The sequence below is a fragment of the Anolis sagrei genome, chromosome 5 (genome assembly GCF_037176765.1).
Source record: "Anolis sagrei isolate rAnoSag1 chromosome 5, rAnoSag1.mat, whole genome shotgun sequence".
NCBI lineage: Eukaryota > Metazoa > Chordata > Lepidosauria > Squamata > Dactyloidae > Anolis > Anolis sagrei.
The window spans coordinates 26,031,263-26,058,478 of NC_090025.1; the positions used below are offsets into that span (position 1 = coordinate 26,031,263).

Consider the following 27,216-nt stretch of genomic DNA (forward strand, 5'->3'; position numbering starts at 1 on the left):
TGGGCAACATTCTTTGCCCTTAAAGCTTTGGCTAAGGAGTGAAATGGAAGATGAGTTAGTAATAGCAATAGGGCGCAGTTTAGCAGGGACTGATCTGTGGCAACTGAATCATTGCTTCGTCTTCCATCAGCAGGCTCTTACATGCCTCTGTTCTTTAAAAACCTGTGGTTTTCTTACCATTAACCCCCCCCCCCCTCCACCCAACTCCTTGAATGTGCATACTGCAAAATGTAGGTAAGGAGTTCTGTTACAGCTGCTAACCACCCCCACCATGTTTCCAAAAATAAATGCAGGATTTTGTAATTGCTATGCTACTCACGCACTAAACACCATCCCTCCATATATAATCAGCCCATTCCTTCTAAAATTAACATCTTGAACACAACGCTCTTGTGTATGTTTACTCAAGAATAGGCTCCATCAAGTTAAGTGAACTGATGTTCTTTTTGCAATGCAGTCCTTTGCATGCCTACACAGAAATAACTCCCACTCCTATATGATTTATTCCATAGTAAAGTAGATTGACTTTATTGTACGTGGTGCATGGTTTGACAAAGTTTGATTCCCGGCTCGGTAATGAAAACCCACTGGGCAACCTTGGATGAATCACACACTTTCAGCTCCAGAAGACCCTGTTAAAGAGCCACTTTAGTGTTGCCATGTCAGGAACAACTTGAGAGCACATAAGAATAAAAAGTACATTTAGAACAGTGTCTAAAGTATGATGAAATTCATACTCATGCAATCCAAACCAATGCATGTTTACAGTGAAATATGCTTAACTGAGTTCAATATGGCTTATTCCCAAATAACAGTTTGGGAATGATCAAATAGCATTATTTCAATGTTGAAATTGCTTTTGTCCATGATCTAAGGAATGTGGTGATCCTCTCTCCTCCTATTGATCCCTATGAAATTCCACTGAGCAGATTTCATGTCTGTAGAGAAGACTACAGAAAGAAATGAGAAGGAAGTCTTCTCATATCAGCAACTGAGGTCCAGTTTGTTCTTGGATTGAAGACTATTTGTTATTCTGTGGCATCACGTCAGTTTTGAGATATGGAAACTATGAGAGAGTTCCTTGAACCTGGGTCATCAACAACCTTAAGGAGCCCCCGGTGGCGCAGTGGGTTAAACCCCTGTGCCGGCAGGACTGAAGACCGACAGGTCGCAGGTTCGAATCCGTGGAGAGGCGGATGAGCTCCCTCTATCAACTCCAGCTCCTCATGCAGGGACATGAGAGAAGCCTCCCACAAGGATGATAAAAACATCATATCATCTGGGCGTCCCCTGGGCAACGTCCTTGCAGACAGCTAATTCTCTCACACCAGAAGCGACTTGCAGTTTCTCAAGTCGCTCCTGACATGACAATAAATAAATAAATAAACCTTGTGTAAGTCTTCAAAACATGCACATATTTTTGTGCATGTAATTAATTTGGTATACATTGAACCACCAGAAAGAAAAAATGTCACCGTCTGAAGGACTCTTGTGGTGAATTTGGATTTTGGAGTATTTCAGAATCTGCATAAGGGAGATTCAACCTATGTTCATAGAAAATAAGGCAACTATTTAGATTGTGATGAAAAATAGGAGGCTACGCCTAAAAAATTGGGAATCACTATATGTACATAAGTTATGCAGAAAACAAAGGCTTATTAATGTTCTGTTGTGTAGAAGCCGCACCATAGCAATTTATTCCATATCTTAAAATGTCCATGTTTTTACATATTTTCTCTTTTTGGATGCTTAGGCCAATAGTTATGAGTTCCCTGGCTCTCAGTCTGGCGATATCTTTGTGGAAAACAACTATATACTAAAACTGGGCTATGTTAAGGGTATGTGAAACTTTTTGTATCTTCATGAAGTTGCACAGATTTATTCAATTTGCATTAACATGCAAATAGCCACAATCGAAGGAGAGTATTTTGCATCTCCTCAGATATATTGGAATCTTCTGACAGCAGGTGATATTCCTGCTTTATATTCTAAAAGCAAATAGGTGAGTATGAAATATCCTTTTCATTTAACTTCAGGTTTGTGGTGGAAGCTTGCTCATCAAACAGATTTCGTTAAGTATGTACTATCCTGTTGATTCTTCTGGAAAGAAACCAAGATAGAGCAATCCAGGCTATTCTCACAAGGGATGTACAGTAGAGTCTTGCTTATCCAACATAAATGGACTGGCAGAATGTTGGATAAGTGAAAATGTTGGATAATAAGGAGGGATTAAGGAGAAGCCTATTACGTTATGATTTTACAAATTAAGCACCATAACATCAGGTTTAACAACAAATCGACAGATATCCACAGAAAAAGCAGTTCAATACATGGTAATGTTATGTAGTTATTACTGTATTTACAAATTTAGCACCAAAACATAGCAATGTATTGAAACAGCTGTGGATCCAGGTGGGAGCCATACTGCAATGGGTAATACAGAACGTTGGATGAGTGAAGGTTGGTTAAGCGAGACTCTACTGTATCTAGAGAATTAGGCATTTGCCTCACAATAATAATTTTACCCTTCCAATTAATTGTTTTCTTCAATTTCTCCAAACTTCTACCATTGCAATATGCCCTCAAACCCCATGCCCCATACCTTCATTTCAATCAGTAGTTCTCAACCTGTGGGTCCCCAGATGTTTTGGCCTTCAACTCCCAGAAATCCTAACAGCTAGTAAACTGGCTGGGATTTCTTGGTGTTGTAGGCCAAAACACCTGGGGACCCACAGGTTGGGAACCACTGACTGAGATACAAGGTTCATGTTACAATCTAAAGGTACAATTGGTTTAAAATAATTAGAACAAGAAACCATTAAAATAACAATAAACCACACGAAGCAATGAATCTAGAAGTATGTTAGGTTTAGTAGAAAAGGCAACTTGGTTTTATTTTGTTATCAGCTTTGGTGTCAGCGTGACAGAAATGTAGTTGCTATCTTTTCTTTGCAGATTAAGAATACAGCCCAAGTCAAAGCAATACACTTGTATGTAACTGATAGTGGTCCTTAGTGCCTTAAGATGGCCAGCCTAGTTCTGGCAAATATTATCTGTGCTCTGCAGATGGACTCTACCATTCACTTTGGCCTTTGTGTAGTCCAAAAAAATAATATATCCACCAAGCACTAATTTTTTTCCAGGTCATCTCCAGTGCAGTAAATTAAAACTTCAGCTAAGCATTTAGAAATAGTTTATGCATCCAAAGAAAGAAGAATGCAGTACTACTAATAAAATGCCAACACAGAAAATATTGGGTTTTAGGTGTGAATGCTTTTCAGTGTCTTACTCTCTGGAGTGCCATAAATTTGGAGATTAGAGGAGGGAACTCATGGAGGCAGTGTCAGATTATTGTGGGGCACTGACCTCATTTTGGTTTCACGAATGTTTATATAGTGTATACATAACTCCCACCCACACAGTGTATGTGTGTACCATGGCTTGTTTGTACCCCTTAAGATGTTTCTCCAGGATCCCCTGTAGACACTAAATTCCATGGATGCTCAAGCCCCATTATATACAATGGTGTTATAAAATAGTGTCCTTTATATAATATGGCAAAACAAGGTTTGCTTTTTAGATTTTTTAAATATTTTGAAGACTGGAAGGTTGATTCTGCAGATATGGAGGACCAGTTATATACACACAATGAGTACATGCTCTCTCTCTCTCCAGATATATGATGGTCAATCTATTCATATGGCTTTTCCTTATAACACACATACATACCCTGACACGATTAAACATTTCTGTTCAAGAACCCCACCATAACTTAAACATCTGCTGGCTTGACTCACTCCCAGCAACAGCTGCAGAAGAAAGGAGGGGTCTCTCTGCCAGAAAATGCCAGTTGCAAACTGCTGTGCAGCTGATGGCATTTTGACAAGTTCCCCTGGACTTTGTCCACATACAGCTTCAGCTGCCAAAAGTTTTCCCAATCATCTTCACAGCTCCATTACTTTCCTTTCTCTTTTTTTCTGCATCACAAGTTTGGCTTGCATATGGCAGCTTTACAAGTATGTTGTTAGACTGACTTTAAACACCAGCCACCAAGCCATATGTGCAGCATTATCGATCACAGTATTTTCTTGGCAAGATTTATTCAGAGGTGGTTGTTGGCTTAATGAAAATCACATGTAGTTCCCATTTTATGAGTCCAACGGTCTTGCCAGAGAAAGAAAATATGCCATGCATATGATCAATAAAGAACAAGTAGTTTACTCTAACACAGAACATATTTACAAACATGAGATCAGTTGCACTGACTCACACAATGTCCTTTACAGAGACATATAAATGGTCTTTTGGTGTCCATGTAGAACATCTCCTTCCAGCAGCTCATGAAGCAAGAACTGTCTTCTCTCTATGCAAGCACCTGCGCAACTAAAACCTGAATATGAAACAGTTGCTGAAACTCCCAGGCTCAGCTAGCTCACCGGACGTGGCCCAACCAATCAGCTTCGTGCCTTGCATTTTACAGATAACACGCTCACCAACTGATTTCTTAGCAGTGGTTTGCTATGGCCTTTCTCAAACACTGATGGGGTTACATGCCCAAGGTTACTCGGTGGATAAACATGAATTGAAATTCTGGGCTCTTGGGAGTCCTACTGCAATACTCAAACTGTTACAACATGGTGATGACTCCAAAATAATCATAAATTAGAAATGGTATGGGCTAACTGCAACCTTCCAGATATTGGACTGTAGTCCTCACCATTCTCCACTGTTGACTGTGCTAGGTAGAAGGCAGAAGTTGCCACATTTTATTTGTCTTATTGGAATGTCTGCAAACTCATCCCATTCTTTCTGGAGACTGATCTGAGGTGGATATCACATCAGCTTTGTCCAACTTTCCAGTTCTTCCTCTTCCCTCATTTGTTTTGTGACATCTTGCTCATATTTGCAGCCTTTGCACCTAATGATAGTGTATCACTGCGATTTTGTTTTTAATTTTTTTGGTAGATTTTGTTCCCAAGAACAATTTTGCAGCTTTACTGGCAAAACAAAAGCTATGCATGAGGTCTGACGAAATCTTCCTCATCCATCCCCATTTCAAAGTTTAGTAGGAACTAAGGGAGGATGTAAACCTCCCTCTAGTATTTTCCCTCAACCAATATATATATACCCTTCCAAGCTATTACCCGACCAAGAGGAGAGAGATAAAAAGACCAGCTGCAAATACTTAGGCCTTTTGATTGCTGTGTGGCTTACAGCAGCTTTGAAGGGGAATTTTGAGCCGGAACATGACATAGCAGGGAAAATGTTCAATCAACCATCTTCCACTGTTACTGAACCACTCTGAACAGTTCTCTTACAAATAGCTGGACAAAATGAAGACTTGATGATATACCTGCAGTAGATTTGTTGCAGCCCTTGACATGACTTTCAAAATAATGACATCCTTTCAGCTTGAGTCATGTAGCTGAAAAATAGTGGTATCTCCTTCTGTCCAAGCATTCTCTGATAAGAGAGATCTTGTATCTCAGATGGAAAACATGCATTCAGAGCTGTAGTTTCCTGTTTGGCAGACAGGGCTTTCACTATAGATAATGCATTGCTTGCCCCATTACACTCATTTGACATCAGTATTCTTCCTTACCCCCAGGTTTAAATATTTCCAACACATCTGAGAAACTCATTGGGTGCAAAGGAGAAAGATGACACCTCCAGAACAAAATAACCCTGAACTATGTAATTAAGAATCTTGGAATTTATGTTTCAGAAGTCTACTTACATGATCCCTGCAGTGGCCTTTATGCCTTTCCTTTTGGATGGTTGTGACATTTCAGAAGGATATTCAGTTTCCATGAGGCTTTTTGCTTATATGCAGTATTAAAAGTGAAACATTTCTGCTTTGTGTGCTTTATACAAATCATTTTATTTAACTGTACACACCTAAAACACCTGATCTGAGTCAATGTTTCAGCATAATGTAGCTTAGAAGAGCCATAATTAAAAATACATTTTTTAAAAAATGTTAGTATTCATGTTACGATAAGCTTTTCATGACAACTATTATTATTACTGTACAGGCAGTCCCCAAGTTATGAACAATGTTCTGTAGATTTTTTAAGTTGAATTTGTTTGTAAGTCAGAACGGTTGATTTTTGAAGTTTAAGTCTAGCTAATAATATGGATATGTTTAGCTTTGGATAGCACTGAGAAGGGTTAACACCCCCGTGATGTTTGTTTTGCTGTCTGTACCCCTGTTCAGAAGATTTCCCCATACTTTCTGTCCCTGTGAGATTTGGATTTTGAAAAAAAAATGGCTTGTTGTGGAAACAAGGATTGGGGATAAAACTTCAGTGGTGACATCTTTTCCCCATGATAACTCTTTCAGGAGTGTTTCCCTTCCTAGGGGTAGATTTCTCTCACTTGCTGTTGTCTCATCCTTGTTTGTAACTATGAGTCATTTACAAATTGGATGTTAGTAACTCAGGGACTGCCTGTAGTTCTAATTACAAGAACACTCATCCTTCTGTTTTGTAGCACCATTAGATTATTGTTGACACAGCATTTATTCTAAAATGTGATTTTAATCAGCTTTTTTCTTCCCAAAATATCTTTCAAGGAACTGGCAAGAAAAAAACCCCTAAAAATATGTTTTTCTATTTCTTCTCAACATTTCACTATACTCTCTGAACACAGTCTAACTGACCATCTTTCTGATGCAGGAAAATAATTTTCTTGATCTTTTTCATCAACCTTGTTGGCATGATAAAGAACCTGTAGCATGCTCCTCCCTCACGGAGATGATTTTGACCATGGCCAATATTTTGTTGGAAAATATATGTTCTATGCCAGTTTAGGCAATAGCAAATGCACCAGAATGTAAACACACTCATTTCCTAAAGATTTTCTAACTTTTCATCACAATGGCTGTTTCCTATGAGCCCTGCCTTTTTCAATAGAAAATATACTTGGAAAGCCATAAGAAATTAATGTATAAACATCCCAATAAGAAGGCTACATTTGGCTATTATCTACTCTTGTCACTTTCATGTGCAATGCTGCCCCACTCGTGAATCAGATTTGCCAGGGTGATTGGGAACATTTCACATATGCACCTCAAGAGTTTCATAACTGTTAAAGATGTTAGCTTGAAATGGACATGAGTAGGAAGTAAGCACAGTAAGCAATCCTGATCAAGCAACTCAATGATGCAAATTTTAACCTTATCCCAATGGGAACTATTTTGCAAGGTGAGGCAACACATTTGTGCCAATTCTGAGAGTTAAGAAAATCAAGCAGTTTGATACTATTAATGATAATGGAAGGGTCTGCAATGCAGATTAACCTGCCACCATTGTGGAGTCCAATCCAAATTGGAAACAACAACTGCTAATCAAAATCGCATACCTCTCCCTAATACCGTTTATAGATATTTCTACACTCTGTATCACGTTTACTAGCAATGACAGCGGCCAACTGACTGAGAAAGCTCTACAATTATTTATGAAGCATTCTGCTGAAGTAACAAAATAAGGAAGTAAAACATATGAATACAAACATTTGCAGCAGTGAATACATCCATATTTCTACATTTGTACCAAGACTTTGGAAGCCTAAGTGAAAGGTGAAACAATCTCCAACTAGGTTCTACAACATTCAATAACTGTGTCAAAAGACAGCATAAAGACAATAGCAAGCCATGGCTGTCACCTTTTTTATCATTCGACCAAAATCCGGTAAGCACAATATTTAAATGCTTAAACATATTACACTGGTCATTTGCAAGACTGTGAATTCAAAATGGTTTTGCATAAACAAGGGTAAAGAAAAACATTAGTTTTGATGGGAGTAATGTCAGATAAGATCTTATTGATCAGTCACTTCAATGCCTTCAACTGAATTAGACATTACTACAGACCATATTCACCTTAATACAAGGGCTATTCCATTATTGTTGGGGAGGGGGGGGGAGTTTACTGAAAAAATATAGTTTCAGTGACAATATAAAAAGCTATTTGGGTTCATGCTCTATAGCCTGCAGGAACCAAAGTATAAAGTTCACAATATGGGAAAAACCTTTTACTAAGACATTTAATGTTGATGTAAAAGGGTGTGTGGAGCGTTCTACAAGTGAACACAAGCACTGTCTTCTTGGTGACAACTTACAAAACCAAACCAAACCATCTGAAAACTCTCCTGGGATTAATTGGATTCTACTGTTCAACTGGACTAGGGCCACAGTATCCACTTATGTCGTTGTAGTGTGCCTTCAAAGTTGTTTCTGACTTTTGGTGATCCCAATGCAAGCCTATCACGGGATTATATTGGTAAGATTTGCACGGGATTATATTGGTAAGAGGGTTTGATATTACCTTCCTCTGAGAAAATGTGATTTGCCCAAAGATCAGCAGGGATTTGAACCCTGCTACTTGTAGTCCAGCACTCAAAGCACTATACAACATTGGCTTTTAATTCACATATTTTGGAAATGGACATGCTAATTTTCCAGGGGACTTCCCTTAAAAGGCTATTTAAATTAACCTGCTAGAATCTGGACAAAAAATTTCAAGGATGGAAAGTATGTGATCCTGCAAGCTAAATGCATAACTGGCTCATTTTCTTAACATATAAGTTTCAGTAGTTCTAGATTCGATAATGTAATGGTAGGCCAGTTTCTAATTATGCTGTTCAATTTCTTAATATTCTGACCAGGCAACAATAACACACACTGAACATTTAAGTGAACATATTAATTTAAGATATAATCACAGTAATGAGATTCCATTTGAAGATAATGCTATCTAAGATTTATTAAAATTAGCACAGCCTGAATTCATCTGTAGATTAAGACTTAACTGCTTCTGGAAGATACACTACAACAGAAGCCACAACAGAGATTGTCTTGTCAGGAGTAGTACAAAACACATCAGTGTAATGAAATAAAAGGACAAAATCTACTTGTCTAAAAGACAATTCACTGTACACATTTTATTTACAGTTTTGTACACTGTCTTAATATGAATGGGACTGCTTTTCTATTTGAGCCGCTCTTAAACCAAAGCAAAATATAACCTAAGGAATACAAAGTGTTAAAATACAGCATAAGATACAAAAAACAGGAATACTATTTCTAGTAAGGAATGTAATTATGGTGTTACATTTTTTAAAAATCCACAATTATGTTCAGGAAATCACACAAACATATCACTGATTTGACTTGAAATGCATGAAACTTGTAGCAAAGCTTTGATGTTACAAAATAATTACCAAAGAATGCACAAAATTAATGTTTATTAAATCTTTTGTCATATTCCCAGATCCTTCACCAATGTTACATGAGCAAGAACTGAAATCAGAATATCACTAATGTTATCAGAAAGGGAAACAAATAAATTAAATCTAGCAGCCATCAGCATTCCGTTACAGCAATGACAATGCTGTATAAAGAAAGATTTGCTAGAAAAATGTATGCATCATACTTTTCTTCCAAACCAGCAAAACATGTTATTGCATACAATGCAAAGATGAAAAAAGGTAGCAGTTTATTCCCCTGTAGAAATGGCACTGTTTTCAGGTATTCTTTCCATATAATAATTACTCTCCTAAGAAGCATCACAGAGTGGGCTGGGAGACCTTTCATAGATTCAGGGGGCAAATGTTGTACTGAAATTCTCTGATTGATGAATAAAAGTTACTTCAGCCAAAAAAAATGGGATAGAGAAAAAAAAACACAGACGTACAAGACAAAAGCAAATAAGACTCACAAATTTAGCAACATTTAGATGGAAATCAGAATTAAATGCAGTCCACTCTGCTTTTTATAGAGGCTTTGGTTCAGCTCCCAAATCTCGATTGCTTGACGCAGTCTCCTATGAAATACTCTGAAGGTGTCTTCTTAAACAACAAACCTATTTTTAGTGGTGGAACCGCTTTTAGTAGCTGTGTCAGCATGGGACTGATAACCAATCACTATCTTTGGAGGAAGTCCTAACCTTTCCTTGTATACTCTCCTGGGGGCAAAAAACACACAAAAATTAATTTAAGCAGTATTTTTCAGAGGAAAACAGTAGCACATTATTTTCACAGACACACATTCATATACTACTTATTTGTACAAATAATACAATTACTGATACAATTAATAATGTTCCCTACTAAATCTAAATAATCAACACCACATGCTGAATCTTATTACTTTTTAGCCTATTATCAAACCAGGCAGAAAATTCATATTTGTTTGGATGCAAACCTAACATTTTGTACTGCAAAAACCTACACTTCAAATTAGAGAACATGGGAATTTGTTTAATATATCACAAGTAAATAGAAATCCTAGTCCTTCCACACAAAACTCCCAGTCCTGGATATCTAAGCTTTCTTGAGAGAACAAATTAGGATGAAGTAGAGTCATTCTCTTGCTAACAGCCGAAATCCTTGCTGATCTCATGGAAATCAAACAGAGCCCACCAGAAGATGAGACCAACCTTTGGCTCCCCCTTTACAAAAAAAATAAAATCACAATCCAAACTAAAAACAAACTAAAAACACGAACTCTTACTCAATATTTTATATTTTGGCTTAGGATATTTAACAAGAAAGGCAGGAAGGATCTACTGACAAAAGAAGTATAGAACACCTTCCTTTTGAACAGTTATGCAAAAGGGGAAAATGTTTGGTGAGCAGAAGTATTCACAAAGGTTTGAAAAAAAAAACTCATTTTCTGCAGACCTAGCAGCATATCATCTTCTCTGCCCTCTTCCTCCTTATATATTTTGTATATTTAAGTTTAATGTGAGACCAAAAGATTAAAGACAGCTGCCTTTGGCAATGTATGTTTGTTCAATAGACAAACTACAGCTATAACACAGCACTGTACTAAATACTTAATTTTTTAACAGGTTTTCAGGAAATAGACACTGAAAAGTGAGTAACAGTAAAAACATCATGTTTTTAGCCAACTGCTTTTGCAATCGGATTTTTAAAATATTGCTTTTACAATGGGATTTTAAAAAGAAAAGTTAGCAGTATGCTTAAAATAGCATACAGATCCAAGCCTAACAGTGCAATACTATACATGACTATCAGCAAGAGGTTCCACTGTGTTCAGCAAGAAATTCTACTTGCATTTCAGATAAGCATTCTTGGACTTGTAGCCAAATAGAATCTGATTCCTGACAACTATGATATTTAGCTAGAGTATTATTATTATTATTATTATTATTAAACTTTATTTGTACCCCGCTAGCATCTCCCAAAGGACTCGATGCGGCTTTTATTTGCATATCAAACATTTCATTTCAGCATAATGAAGACGGTTTAATGGTTCGACTACTGTTTATCCTATACTTTCCATGAAAATAATGGTAGGTAATGTACAAGTCCAGAAGCTGACCATTACTGTATGGAAAGCAAATTAATTTCTGCATAGTTCAGAACAGCATCCCTAGAAAAACAAATTATTCTAAAATTTAACTGGAATGTAAGATTACAGCATGGGAATTGTATGAAATGGCTTGTGGTTAATTAAAGAGAAATTGTGTCATTTTGGCTGTGCTTTTTTGGGGTGGGAGGCACACAAACCTAAGGTTTGCTGCAGTTTGTTGCCATTATGATTTATTGTATCAAAACTAATTGTGTGAATGTCACACTAAGGACCCCACTATGGAATACCAGGTGCGATAGGCTATATTCTAAGAACGGCAATGGCAAATGACCTCAGAATATTCCCTAAGAAAACTGTGAAACTCAAGAGCTGAAAGATTATTATTATTATTAACTTTATTTGTACCCCGCTAGCATCTCCCCGCAGGACCCGATGCGGCTTACACAGGCCGAAGCCTCAAAACACAATACAATAAAACATAACACAATAATAGACAAGCAAATCAAAACAATTAAGCAAAATAACAATAATAACTACATCAAGACACAATTAAAACTGGTTCGGCCGGCGCAATGGGGTACAGGGTGGCCTGAAGAGACATACTTTTACCGTGTAACTAATTAACACGACTTACCCTATATGTGTAACAGCATCCCTGTTTTCACATTCAGTAGTCCATATTGCTATTTTATCACCCTTAGCTCTAACATTAACAACAGCGCCACATACATCATCACTGTAGTCATCAAAGGACTCTCCAATAAGGCACAGCAGCTATAAAAGTGAAAATCACATAAGAGAACAAGTGAAATTAAGCAAACAGAAGCAAGTTATTACTACATAAAGGAGAGGCTTACTCTGATTTCTTGGGTGACTATTTTTCATCCACTATAAAAAAAAGTTCCTGCTTCTAATAGCTGCTTCCTTAACTCCTCAGAATGACCAATCTAGAAGGGTTTCAGTAGCTCTCAGGGACTTTACAATTCCACAAAATATTTAACTCCTGTAAGTACCGATCAAAATTAACACAATTAATTGGTGTCATGGAGGATTGTAAGTTTAGGAGGAAGGTGTGTCAATTCAAGTATACTGTTTGGTTCCTTTCAAACTGTCTACAATGAGAGTCATACATATATTGCTCAGGATGGACTGGGAAATGGCATAATTAGAGTCTTCTGTGTGCTCGATCTTTGTATATGGTCCATATAAATTGAAACAGCTTTAGTTAACCCTTTAAAATACCTTTATCTTATCCAAAATCCCATAATTTGTAAATACATTCTCTAAACTGTGTTAGATGACAAATAATATTTCTCTGACTGAAGGAGCAGAAGAGATTTTTGTCTGGAAAACCAAGTTTCACCCTTGCTCTTTCTGCCTCACTGTGAGAGGGGAAGGTAAAGCAAATACATCAAACGTAAGGAAGGAGGTAATATTGTTTTAAATATGTATGCATATTTCTCTCAAAATATTAAACAGAATCCAACAGAATGAATTACATGTGCTTACATATGATTCATACAATATTCCACAAACAAACATGTTCATTTGGATGCCACTGAGAAATCACTAAAAACCACTATGGTTTTAAGCCTGATCAGAGAGGCTGTTCCATAATCTTGGGGCATTTGGTAGGTTCTTCCCTCTTTCCTTTCTTCTAGTCTTGGAGAAACAAAAACAGAGTCTGCCCCGCATAACATAAAGAGCAGTGTTTATAAGCCAATATCTTTTTTTCATATACTCGGAAATGCATTCAGTGGTCACAAGAAAGGAATGACCCATACAGTGAGTTCTCAGCATCCACTAGGATTAGATTTTGGAATAACAAAATCTGTGGATGCTCAAATCCTATGACATACAATGGTGTAGCAAAATGGTGTCCACTGTATCAAAAGTGGAGCTATTCAAATTATTGCTAGAGAAACCTCAGGTAAAATGGCAGGGAAGGCTACAGATGGGTATGCTCAGGTAAAATGGCTGGGAAGGCTACAGTGTATGGCAAAATCAAGGTTTGCCTTTTTGGGAATTTTAAAATTTATCTTTATGCCATTGTCACAGAAGAGGCTACTAGTATGTTTCTGCCCCTGGACAGAAGGATTCTGGACTAGCTGAAAATTCCAAGCCACCATTGAACAATCCCTGTAAGCCACAATGTACATGTATATCTCTGAAATATGGACCAAGTTTAGATGTTTTCTCCAGTAAGAACAATAAACTTGCGTAAGAAATTGTTAAATTGGGTTCTGGGTCACAGTTGGCACATGGAGAAGACCAAATGGGGACTAGAATAATCTCTTATCTCCTAACCTGATCAGAATGGGAGATTCACACCCTCACCAACCACCTGAACACATTCCACTTTAGAGGACATGCCTTCTTGCCTTGGAGCAAATTCAATCTGTTTCACCACAGCCTCCAACTGCTGTATTAAGAAATGGGACAGCTCTGGAATTTTCAAGGAATTGATGTCATTCAAACCCAAACTTCCAACGTTCTCATAGATATTCAAAAGCAAAGGTTACACACTTAGTTGAATGGAATATTATATTGTCAGTATGGAAAGGATTGAGCCAGCACAGTGATCCATTGCTCCATGACCTAAAATGTCATCTGAAATGATCAATGCTTCTGGAGCACAAGGAGCCAATTTCAAGGTTAAAAACCATCTCTTATTTAGGCCACTCACACACTCCAATGCCATCCTGCTAAAGACAGCAAGTACTCTACATAATTAGTCAATACAATAAAAGATTTTTTCTAACAAAATAAACAGAAAAAAATGTGAGCATACAACTTTCTCTGCAGCAATTTTTCTTACAGCAGTTTCCAGATCCTTGGCTGTGCTCTAATATATTGATGTATTTTGAGAAGTCAATGAGAGCACATGATAACCACATAAGGTTTCCAGAACTTCACAAGACTTTAACATTGCTGAGAAGAGGCTCTTCCGACATCCCTTTGCTGGGAATACCATTAGGAAGAAATCCTACTCAGCTGCATCCCAAGTCAATAACTAAGGATTCATGTATGGGCAACCCAAGCAAAGGACAGTATTAACTGCAAGTGATAAATGGCTAAAGTAATCACTGTAGGCAGTGTAAATGGGCGGATTGAGTGACTATATAGAGGTGTATGAATAAAAATGTATAAAGAATGTTAACTAGTCATTTTTGGAATTGGTCCAGCCCATTGCTTCCATGTAACCCCAGAAGATTCTTTTTTCTTCCAGTATTGCTGAACAACCTAAAACATTTCTCCCTCTTGGCTATGTTTGGTAAGAACACAGAGAGTTGAGACCAACATTACCTGGAGAGGTGCCCTGTGCCCATTCCTTGACCATGAAGGAATCCCATCCCTATTCCATAATATGCTCATTCAGATTTAGTGCATTATGCCCTTAAGCTGTCTCCCTATTTCATAACTGCATTTCCTCTACCCACATCCAGAAGTATCAGAGCTATAGAACCAGCCTTACCTACTGGAGAGAATTCCAGAATCAAATAAGCTTTAAAAGTCTCAAAGATTTGCTGCATCAATTGATCTCCACTCCTTTTGTCAAGCTAAATAAGCTTTCATCAAGGAATGGTACAGCTATTATGTTCACCCTTTAGAAATATAGAAAAAAAATAACAACTCCTTTCTCACATTTGACTACTAGACAAACAACACAAAATACTCACTGTCTCTAGCCAGAAGCGATCAAGGTCACTTCGTCTCTGCTGTTTGTTTAGTGTAATTAGCCATCGTCCTCCTCGTTTATTTTTTTCATCTTCCCACATGGGCTCAATACCATCCTAAAAAAATGAAATTTAAATATATAACAATCTGTATATTGAAAAATCAAGCACAGCTTGATTTAAAGTATCAATTGGGAGTCCAATTATCCTCACATTTACAATATATTACTCATATATACAGGCAGTCCCCGAGTCATAAACATCCAACTTACAAATGACTCATAGTTAAGAACAGGGGTGAGACAACAGGAAGTGAGGGAAATCTACCCCAGGAAGGGAAATTCACTCCTGAAAGTTATCATGGGAAAAAATGTGTCTCCACTGAAGCTTTATCACCAATCCTTGTTTTCACAACAAAAGCAGAAAGTGAGGTGAAATCTTCTGAACAGGGGCACAGACAGCAAAACAAACATCACAGGGGTGTTAATACCCTCCTATGCTATCCCCAGCTAAATATATATTTTACATTTGGATGCAGTTACACTTTAAAAATCTACCTGTTCCGACTTACATACACAGTCAACTTAGGAACAAACCTACAGAACATATCTTGTTCGTAACTTGACAACCGCATATACCACAAAGAACTGTTCTCTTCTGAATATTCGTGTATGAGCTACTGTATTGAAAAATCTTTCCAAATGCTTTAGAAGTCCAGAGACTGGCTAGATTAATAATTTCATTTAGAGAGATCAGTATGAAAAAGTGACAATGAGTAACAAGATGAGACATTTAAGGTAATTGTCATACTAATTCCAAATAGCAAAGTTTGTTAGTCTGTGTTTGGTGTAGGTCATCTTTTAAATTTCATGTTTGTTTTAGAATTAAAGAGCTATGCTTTGGACAGAGAAGGCAACTGTCTAAAGCAATAGGTAAACAGTTTGCACAGTGTTGCATTTTAGATACCAACTTAAGGTACTTTCTTCTGGAGTGACTGTCCCTCCCTCCATTCCCAAACTCCAAAATGGTAAAACCCAACCAACCAACATTCTTTACCTACCTTAAAGAGTGAATAGTCACAACCAGGCATTAAGTTACTAGAAAGCTGGATATGGTTATACAACCTGTTTGGGAAGACACAAAATACTCTTAAGGAAGTAAATTGCTGTAAACTCTAAAAGTACAAAGATATGGAAAAAACCTAAAACATAAGATATATGATATCATCTTAACTTGTTTCTGAATATAAATACATCCTTATTTATAAGGATGAGAGGGGGGTAGCCAAGTACAGTGTGCTTCCTGGACCTGCAGGCTTTGGAGCTGCAATTTCCAGACTACAAATCACTGTGCACCATATTATTAAATAGCAGCAACAGGGATATGAACTCTCTCATGTATATTTACACTGTTGCAATTTAAGACAATGAGGCATGATCCCCTGGATTTCTTCGTATCCAAAAGGGCCCTAAATTAAATTTAATATATAAACTTTAAAAATTGAAGTCCCTGCCCAGTTGTTTTCTGTTTCTTGGAGAAACCCTTTCATTCAACTTATTCTCTTCCCTGTTTCCTTAGATCATTCTGAATGATGAACAGAAAGGGAGAAAAAAATCAAACGTCAATTGATAGTTTAAAAATCGTAATGTGAAACTTTCCACATGGTCTCCAAAACTAGTGTACATAGTTTTTCAACAGTGATTTCAAAATGCAGCATAGTAATACACTATAAGGTAAAGTATGACATTTAGCAACTAATGGTAGTGGCACTGGAAAGCTTCACTTACGCCCAGAAATCTTCAACAGTATCAAACTTTGAGATCAGACGAAGATTTGCTTGCCAGGTTTTACTTTTGTCATTTTTAAAGAACCAGAGCGCCCACCTGAAAAAAAATTAATTTCAGTTAGGTATAGTGCAGTACCTTGCACCCAATTATGTTTTTAAAGATGAAAACTTAATGGCACGGAGCACTGAAGAAATCTGAAAAGGGAAAACACAAATCAAGGAAACCCCCAACTCCAACTTAATTTTCAGATCTCTTGATGTGGTACTGAAATTGTATATGCCAGTACTGACAACCAGAGGAAGAAACTTGACTGCCAATCTATATTTATATTTAGACATAATGACTAAGCCAAAAAAGGGGGGAAAGATTATAAATACCTATTCAATCTCCTTTGAGGGATAGATGTTTGAAACATAGACTCTCAACATGTACTTAACAAAACATCAATGCCACAGCTGATTTAGAGAAAAGACATGTAGGAGGCAAGCTTCCATGCCTACAGATATAGATGCTGTATTGCAAATTATCATCCGTGAGTCAAAATCAAGTGCTGAAGATACAGAGCCTGTGAGAATAGTAAAGCACTTCAATGAGGGCGATGAATTCAGGGTGCATCTGCACTAATGAAGCATGCCAACAGTTTAACTGCTATGGCTCAATGATATGGAAACATGGGAGCTGTAGTTTTTACAAGGTCTTTAGCCTTCTCTGCCAAATAGAGCTGGTGCCTCACCAAACTACAACTTCCAGAATTTCATAGCACTGAGCCTTGGCAGTTTAAGCGGTATCAAATTGGATTAATTCAACAGTATAGATGATCCTCAGGCATCACCACTCCTTCCAACTAAAGAACTGACCTGACACTAGATTTTAAAAAGAAAGGCTTGGCATACATGGTGGCTATGGATGTGCTCCTTTGAATGAGGATACTGCCTTAGGGAAACCTTCACAGGATGCACTTTAAAAAATAACATCCTGCTATGTCATAGTATCAAATAACATCATACAAATTATATGCTTTCCTAAGGCATTCTTTATTACACTAATAAAACTGTATTTCTTCGATTTTAAGACACACTTTTTCCTCCCATAAACATCTCTAAAAATGGGGCGCATCTTAGAATTAGAGGTGTCCTCTCTCGACATATATGTGTATTTCTTTTTTTCCTGTTGGTGGTACTAGAATTAGTGTGCATCTTAAAATTGATGGTTACTTATAATTGAGAAAATACGGTCTATATTATTTTAAGATACTCATGGAAATGCAATACAGCATTATACTTAACACCTAAACCAACTAAACTTTAAAATAACAATTAATAATGTTTATGCATGGCGGTGGTGAGGTCCATAGACTATTTCCTTCCAAATGCGTATTATCCATTTCATGTCAGAAGGGAATGGGAGCCAGAACTCCATACCTCCCACCAAACTACACATCCTGCTGCAGAAGAACATTTTTCTATGAAAGCAGTTTCTCAGCGCATGGGCAGATTGTGAACTTCTATAACAGCATTGGAGGCTGTTATCTGCAGAGTTTAGAGTTTCTCTGTTTGAGATAATACTGATCTGAATGTAGAAAGGAGATCTAACTAAAAAGAGCCATACCCCACCTCAATACTGTTGACTTATCCGTGAGGTCAGTTTTTACATATACAGCATCTCAAAAATGTAAGTTAATTTCAACAGTGCAAAGGAACAAGGTTAGTAAAAGCAAGACAGAAAATTGAATTAATGTAAGAAGGCCTAAAAAGCAACATATATTTAGTAGTTTTCTAACACAGACAAATGCAAATACCACTTGTTTTCCTCTTTCCTGTAGTTCAAGGGTGAGCAAGGCAGAGGCTCAAATGTAGCTGGACCACACTCACAGAATAAGCCAGAATAAGTGCACCCATGGTAAAAAAATCATAAGATCTGGGCCACATGTTCTTCATCTTGTCACTCCCCCTCCCCCCAAAATGGAGGTGAACATTCTAAAATACAGAATTTACTGCACTATTATGATCTAATTCTCAAAAAAGACAACTGCCAGTGACATGCCATATTGATAATTGATAAGTCTATATAAATGGCTGGATCCATATTTAGGGGTGTGGAGGCGGACTCATGAAACCAGACTTCTCTGTTCCCTCCTACCCATGGTATAACCTCAAGGCCATCTGAAAATGTTACACAGAGTTGTAAGATTCTGCTGAAGGGGATGAAGTTGAGAGAAATCAAAAATTGGGTGAAAACCATTTGCAGGATTGGAGCAAAGTTCATAAAATGTAGTTATCCCAATTTCTCAGTATATAATTTATCGGGACTGGAGGGACCATCACTGGGAAAAGTGATTGAGGAATATGTTTCTACCAGCTAATTTCCACACACTTAAATGTAGAATGGACTTAATGTTCAAAGGCCACAGATTCTATCTGAGAGGGCTAAACATTGGGAGATGAATGGCTACCCAGAAACATTTGACAAAGTACTACTGGATACTGGATCTGATTAAATCTGACCCTTGTGTAAACTATTATCTTGCTATGATATTCAAAGAGTCAAATGGAAAATGAAGCACCTGAAGGAAAGGCTATGCATGGAATAAAATAGTAAGTATGATTTTCCCCTTATTTCTTACTAATTTGATTATGCATTGGGTTTAAAAGAACAGTACTGTAGTTAATGGTTATTTTGAACTTTGCTTGATTGGTTTGAAATCTAGCTATAGTCCTCACTATAGGGATTATTTTAGTTATTTTAACCCATCTTTTGTGCATCCACGCACACATATACACTAAAGAAAAAGAGTATTTAGAAGCAGTAGACAACAGCCAGCTTGATAAAGGGACAAAGAATGTTTAAAGATTTTAGTAACATTCAAAATTAAACGCTGGTGCAGAAGCCTAAATAAAAAACTTCTCAGAAAGGAAACAATCTAATACTATTTGCAAAACAGAGGGTTGTTATTCAGCTGATAATTTTTTTTAAAGGAAATATTAATCAATCACAATACTGCACTTCAGAGGTTAACAATGGTGCCTAATAAACTCACAAATAAAATGAATGCTGTGTATATTATTAGCTATAGTAACACAAAAATGTAGGTTTGTGAAACAGGTTGAGCATCCTTTATCTGGAATTCCAAAATACACCAAACTGTCCAATTAGATAGTGACACTTTGCTGTCTAATGATTCAATGTATACAAATTTTGTTTCATGCACCAAATCTTTAAAATCTGTCTATAAAATTACTTTCAGATTATGTATATAAGGTATATATGGAAGATAAATGAATTTCATATTTAGACATTGATCCCATCTCCAAGATAATTTGTTATACATGCATTCCAAAATCTGAATTCCATAACATTTCTAGTTCCAAACATTTTGGATAAGGAATACGTAACTTGTAAATCAGATTTGCATGAAGCATAAACAATCTAGTACGCTTTTTGACAGAGTTTTCAATGTTATAACATGCCATTATACTACTCAAGAGGACACATGCCTCACCTGTTTTGTAATGGATGCTTAATATATGGTTCAGGACTGACTACCTCCTGACTTGCTGGTGTTTCAGTTTTCTCTTCTTCTGAAGCTTGAGGATTAGAAGTGGTTTCCTACATAAATAAAATAAGTGATTATTTAAAACTGTGTAAATAAACTTATTTACAACATGCTGGAAAAAAATTAACCTTGTAAAAGAAACTAACTTTCCTGATCTTTATAGCATGGATAGGATTACAATTTTGTGTCAGCAGAAAGAATTTGTGTGAAGAGTCAGACAATCCATACACAATCACAGGCGGAAAGAAAAGAGATCAAAGAATTTCAGATGAATTTAAATGAAAGTTCAGAATTCAAACTCATTTATCAGAAATCAGGGATTTCTCTGGGTCTCTTCGTATTGCTTTGGGAGTACTTCCTTGTCTCTTGAGCAGACTGGCAACTCGGTTTTATTACCTGAATCACTACTTGTAGTTACAAGATTTAATCACACTGTTCTTTAAGTACATGATATATGTCAATGATCCACATTAAAATAATCACACCTTCAACTATGAATCCAAGCAGCAATGAAATTGGTGTTGACACATCCTTGTTGGATACCACAAGTTGAAGTCAACACTTCGTACTTACCCAATGTGTCAAGGAAACAATAGAACAAATATTTATAGTCTTAAAAATCCTGCCTATTTCATATGACTTATTGTTCAAGAAAAAAACATGGTAGCATCCATTTCAAACTTTTAAAATACTATATTTCTTTAATTCTAAGACACAGTTTTTACCTACATAAACATCTCTAAAAATGGAGTGGGCCTTACAATTGCAGATGTATCATCTATTTTTATTGGTGTTGGTGGTACTAAAATTAGGGTGCATCTTACAATCGATGCTGTCTTACATTTGAAGAAATGTGGTAATATACCTTTGGAACAGGAAAACAATTCTTCTGAATAGTGAGTATAGCTGTATAAAACCGAAATTTTAAGCACTTTAGAAACTGTATCTGGTTGGTATTAGATGATCTGAAGCTTACAGCTATCATTTCATGGTATAGCAGAGCATTGCATTTCTACACCTTTCTTCTGTATAAGCATTAATACAGATTAACAAATTACCACACTTTAATATGAAATTACGACAGGGCATTACAGAACTAATACTTACCATTACTATATTAGATAGCCCAGGAAATTTTTTAATCATGGTGAGTAATAGGTTATGAACTTAGTATTTTGAGGCAAGAGCCCTGTATCCACCCACACTTGCTTTATAAATTGACAAAACTGACAAAATGTATGGTTGGTTAACACAGGGGAGTACTGGAAAGCAGTTTCAAGTTTTAAGACTACAACTAGCAATAATTGATCAATCCATACTCTTTCATTTATCCCAATGAAAATCCCTACAGATTCAGAAACATCTGTGGATCAAGAAAAACAATGTTTTAAAACTATGCCTACTCTGCAAAATTATGATTGAAATAGAATGTGACATTTTCCTAAAGAATGTGGCAAAAGGCCATAATGAACACATGCTACAACCCAGCAACCCTCAGTCTCTGTATCTTGCTATTTAACCCAGGAAATTGACTTTCAGCTCTACGCAGTGATGAAATCAATGTTACAGGTCAAGCTTTACTATGATCAAAGATTTTACCTACAAATCCTAGAATATCTGAAAATTCTCAGAGCCCCAGCCTCTGGCTTTACATTAGGACACTTCACAGGAAAAAAGAAAAAAAATGTTTTACAATTAATAATTCAAATGACCCTTGGTTCACAATAATGGGTCACAGCTGAAGGGAACAACATATCTGCTAAGTCTAAAATGACAGCATGCAGGCAGCTTTGGTGAAGGCCAATCTTTTTGTTAACTGTGGAAACTGGGCAGATGCAAGATACTATTCAAAAAACAGAACTCAGATTAGATCACAAAAATCTGAATGGTCGTTTTTCACCTCTGATCCCAAAGAGTGCCCCATTGTCGCACGTCTTTTACTAGAGACTGAAGGAAAAACCAGAAGAGACCAAAAATAGCTGAGGATGTGAAAAAGGTGTGTGGGGGGGGGGGGGGGAGAACAAGTTGATTTTTAAGATAAGGAAAAAATGATCGCAATCTACAGACCAGGTGATGATTAGGTTTCCTTAGGCCAGACTGAAAAGTTGGGGAGAAGAAAGGAAAAATAAGAAAAGGAAGATAATGTCTCTAGATAATCTTGTACCTGGTAAGCAGAAGAAAAAGGATGTTGGGGTGAGGGAGAGAAGAGACAAAAGGAAAGGACACCCAAACTCCTTGGCCTGTTATGATGTGGACCAATGTTATTTTTTTATCACCAGTATATTGAAGTAATAGTGACTGAACTGCCAAACCTTCAAACTGCTGAGTCTCTTAAAGTAGAAGAAAACAGACGAAAAAAGGCCAGACAAGCCCTAGAGGAGGTTCCCTTTGCTTATAAGGATGTGGACCTAACATATATATAGGATGGTGAATGGTTGCTCCTCAAACAACTGGGTGTCATAAGGGGAAGAGATGGATGGTTCCTCTTTTGCCTATAATAATGTGGACCACTGTTATATACAGATACACAAAAGACTCAAATATTTGTGTGTGTGAAAGAATTGTGAGTTGTTGGCCCTCAAATTAATGGGTATTTCAAGTAGAAGAAATGAGGAAAAACCAGACAAGCCCTAGAGCAGGCTCCTCTCAGCCTGTATGGATGTGGGGCTAATATCTATATCCTGGAGTAATACTGAGTAATCACCCTTCAAATTACTGATTCTTGTAAGTAGAAGAAATGAGCATAAGCCAGAAAAGTCCCAGAGCAGGCTCTTCTCAGCCTATATGGATGTGGGGCCAATATCTATATCTTTATACTGAAGTAATGGTGAGTAGCCTCCCTTCAAAACACTGAATCTTTTAAGTAGAAGAAATGAGCAAAAGCCAGAAAAGCCCAGAGCAGGCTCCCCTCTGCCTATATGGACATGGGGCTAATATCTATATCTTTATACTGAAGTAATGGTGAGTAGTCTAGCATAAGCCAGAAAAATCCCAAAGCAGGCTTTTCTCAGCCTATATAGACATGAGGCGAATATCTTTATCTTTATACTGAAGTAATGGTGAGTAGTCTGGCATATGCCAGAAAAGTCCCAGAGCAGTCTCCCCTCAGCCTATATGGATGTGGGGCTAATATCTATACCTTTATCCTGGAGTAATGGCGAGTAGTCGCCCCTCAAACTATTGAATCTTTTAAGTAGAAGAAATGAGCAAAACCAGAAAAGTCCCAGAGCAGGCTCCCCTCAGCCTATATGGATGAGGGGCTAATATCTATATCTCTATACTGAAATAATGGTGAGTAGTCACCCTTCAAACTACTGAATCTTTTAAGTAGAAATGAGCAAAAGCCAGAAAAGCCCCAGAGCAGGCTCTTCTCAGCCTATAAGGACGTGGGGCTAATATCTATATCTTTATACTAAAGTAATGGTGAGTAGTCACCCTTCAAATTACTAAATCTTTTAAGTAGAAGAAATGAGTAAAAGCCAGAAAAGCCCAGAGCAGGCTCCCCTAAGCCTATATAGACGTGGGGCTAATATTTAAATACTGAAGTAATGGTGAGCAGTCTGGCATAAGCCAGAAAAGTCCCAGAGCAGGCTCCCCTCAGCCTATAAGGACGTGGGGCTAATATCTATATCTTTATACTAAAGTAATGGTGAGTAGTCACCCTTCAAACTACTGAATCTTTTAAGTAGAAATGAGCAAAAGCCAGAAAAGTCCTAGAGCACGCTCTTCTCAGCCTATATAGACGTGGGGCTAATATCTATATCTTTATCCTGGAGTAATGGTGAGTAGTCACCCCTCAAACAACTGAATCTTTTAAGTAGAAGAAATGATCAAAAGCCAGAAAAGCCCCGGAGCAGGCTCTTCTCAACCTATAAGGACGTAGGGCTAATATCTATATCTTTATAATGAAGTAATGGTGAGTAGTTCCCTCTTAAACTACTGAATCTTTTAAGTAGAAATGAGCAAAAGCCAGAGAAGCCCCAGAGCAGGCTCTTCTTGGCCTATAAGGATGTGGGGCTAATATCTATATCTTTATCCTAAAGTTATGGTGAGTGGTTGGGTCTAATTCTTCTGTCTTTATACTGATGAGTGCTGGCTCCTCAAACCAGTGGGTCTCTTAAATAGAAGAAAAAGAGATGGGAGGTGGGGAAATACAGGAAGTAAAGGAGACTACAGCAATGTTTAATATTTGTAATATGAATTTTCCTCAAAAGTGGGGAGAAAAAGAGAGGCTTCAAAGGAGAGTGGTCTGGACCTCAAAAGCAGAAGGAAAAGGGGGACTGGGAGGGGCAGAGAAAAGGCAAAGGCCGCCCAGCTCTCCCCCAATGTTATAATTTATATCTAGTGCTATACTATAAGCATGGGAAGGGGTGGGCTCTCAAAGTAGGCGAGAAGAGATGGGCCAATCTAGAGAAAAGGCCATAGCGAGTGGTCTCTCAAACGAGCAGGCCTATGTGGCCTTCCTTCTCCTCTCTTTCTCGCCACGCGACCCCTCCCCTCGCTGCCCCCGCCCAAGTTGTGACGCCACAATCCCTCGCGCGCTCCGATCAAAACCCACCCGGCCTCCTCCTCCTCCTTCACCCCCTCCCTCCCTCCCTCCCTTCCTTCCCGCGAAGCGTCTCGCCCTCGCGCACGCCGGCCCCTTTCGCTTGCCGTACATGCGCGCGCCACACACTCACTCACAGTCATACACTCACTCTCTTTTTCCCTCCCTTGACTAATTCCCCTCCTCTCCCTCCTTCCACCGCCTTTTAATCATGACGAGACATTTAAAGATTTCTTTTAAAGGACTCAAAAGAGGGGGAAAGGGGGAAGGGAAGCCGCACAACGCGAGGCGAGGAGGACACTCACCGGTTCCACCGTCGCCATCTTAGATCGCTCTGCTCGCCCAAGCGCGGAGGGGAGGGGGGAAACGAGCCAGGTTCGAAGCTGATTGGCTGCCCGCGGGTCACGTGGAGGCGGCGGCGGTTTGGGCGGCTCGGCGCGTGCGCGGGGGGAGGGGGGAGAGCGGCGCCTTCTGGGAAGTGTAGTCCCCGGTGTATTTTTTTTCTCTCCTCGCCTTCCCAGCCTCTTCAGGTCACGTGGGAGAGGCAGGCGTGGGCCTGTCACGCTGAGGCGGCGAGGAAGGAAAGGAAAGGAGGAGGCCGGGCTTTCGTCACTCAGGGGTGTGTCTGTCAGCATGTGTGATGCAAGGCCTGCCCCTCACCGTCGTCGTCCCCCGAGAGACCACCTCGCCCCCAAAGACAGGCCTCAACTGCACCAGGCCTGGGCACACTTGGGCCCTCCCTCCAGGTGTTTTGGACTTCAACTCCCACAATTCCTAACAGCCTAACACACTACATCAAGGACTCGGCCCACTTCATTGAAAAAATCAGCAATCTCAAGCTAAATACAAATGACAAACTGATCAGCTTCGATGTGGTGTCTCTATTTACCATGGTCCCAGTTGCAGACACCATGGCACTCATCAACCAGAGGTTCCCAGAAGACATCACGGCGCTGTTTCACCATTGCCTCACCACCAGATATTTTCAGTGGGACAATGAATTCTACGAACAGAAAGATGGAGTAGCTATGGGGAGCCCTCTCAGCCCAGTTATAGCTAACTTCTACATGGAACGCTTTGAAAAACAAGCTCTTGAAACAGCAACTAAAAAGCCCACTATATGGTTCAGATATGTGGATGACACTTTCACCATTTGGAGCCATGGAGAAGAAGAACTCAACAGGTTCCTGGAACATCTTAACAGCATCCACCCTAACATCCAGTTCACTATGGAAAAAGAAAAGGAAGGAGGACTGACTTTTCTAGATGTCCTAGTCATCCGTAAACCAGATCAACAATTGGGTCACACCGTTTACAGAAAACCCACACACACAGATAGATATCTACATAAAAACTCCAACTATCACCCAAGTCAAAAAAGAAGCACCATTAAAGCCTTGGCAGACTGTGCAAAAAGAATCTGCGAACCCCACCTCCTCCAAGATGAACTGAACCACCTCAACTGGGCTCTACAGGCCAATGGATATTCCACCTCAGACATCAGAAGAGCTGCAAGACCAAGAACAAGCCATGAGAGTCAAGATGAAGATCCACCCAGAGGAAAAGTGTTCCTGCCATACATCAAGGGAACCACTGACCGCATAGGGAAGCTGATGAGGAAACACAACATACAAACAATCTACAAACCCACCAAGAAAATCCAACAAATGCTATGTTCAGCAAAGGACAAGAGGGATCCTCTCACCTCTGCAGGAGTGTACCATATACCATGCAGCTGTGGACAAGTCTACATAGGGACCACCAAACGCAGCGCCCAGACACGCATCAAGGAACATGAAAGGCACTGCAGACTACTTCAACCAGAGAAGTCAGCCATAGCAGAGCACCTGATGAACCAGCCTGGACACAGCATATTATTTGAGAACACAGAAATGCTGGACCACTCCAACAACCACCATGTCAGACTACACAGAGAAGCCATTGAAATCCACAAGCATGTGGACAATTTCAACAGAAAGGAGGAGACCATGAAAATGAACAAAATCTGGCGACCAGTATTAAAAAACTTGAAAATTGCAACAGCAAAACAGCAGAGAGGAAACAACCAGGCACATCTTAACACCTCTCAACAGAACATTTTCCCAGGCGCAGCCAGGCTTTCAAATGCTAATGAAGGTGGTCAGCTGAAACATTCACACCTAGCTTCAACAGAGAGCTCTTTGCCCCACCCCAGCCATTCCACAGATATATAAACCCATTGTCCTAATTCCAACAGACCTCACTACCTCTGAGGATGCTTGCCATAGATGCAGGCGAAACGTCAGGAGAAATGCCTCTAGAACATGGCCCGATAG

The 27,216-nt window shown here is 38.6% G+C and overlaps 1 protein-coding gene across 1 annotated transcript; it reads right to left on the reverse strand.

The window, feature by feature from the left end:
* Positions 1-8,739: 8,739 nt before the first annotated feature.
* EIF4E (eukaryotic translation initiation factor 4E) lies at positions 8,740-25,294 on the reverse strand. The gene is made up of 7 exons (XM_060779200.2): positions 25,207-25,294; positions 20,302-20,408; positions 16,803-16,898; positions 16,076-16,139; positions 15,019-15,132; positions 11,973-12,112; positions 8,740-9,965 (listed from the first exon to the last, which is right to left on the reverse strand). Exons 1-7 carry the CDS (start codon positions 25,222-25,224, stop codon positions 9,851-9,853), a joined length of 654 nt encoding a protein of 217 aa, XP_060635183.1. The 5' UTR covers positions 25,225-25,294; the 3' UTR covers positions 8,740-9,850.
* Between the last annotated feature and the right edge of the window lie 1,922 nt (positions 25,295-27,216).

What these genes read in the sequence shown, in the direction of transcription:
- EIF4E (XM_060779200.2), bottom strand. An exon ending in ACTGTTGAAGATTTCTGGGC is followed by an intron (nt 16,140 to 16,802) that starts GTAAGTGAAGCT and finishes CTTCCCAAACAG; the next exon opens with GTTGTATAACCATATCCAGC. An exon ending in GATGCTGTTACACATATAGG is followed by an intron (nt 9,966 to 11,972) that starts GTAAGTCGTGTT and finishes TTTTGCCCCCAG; the next exon opens with GAGAGTATACAAGGAAAGGT.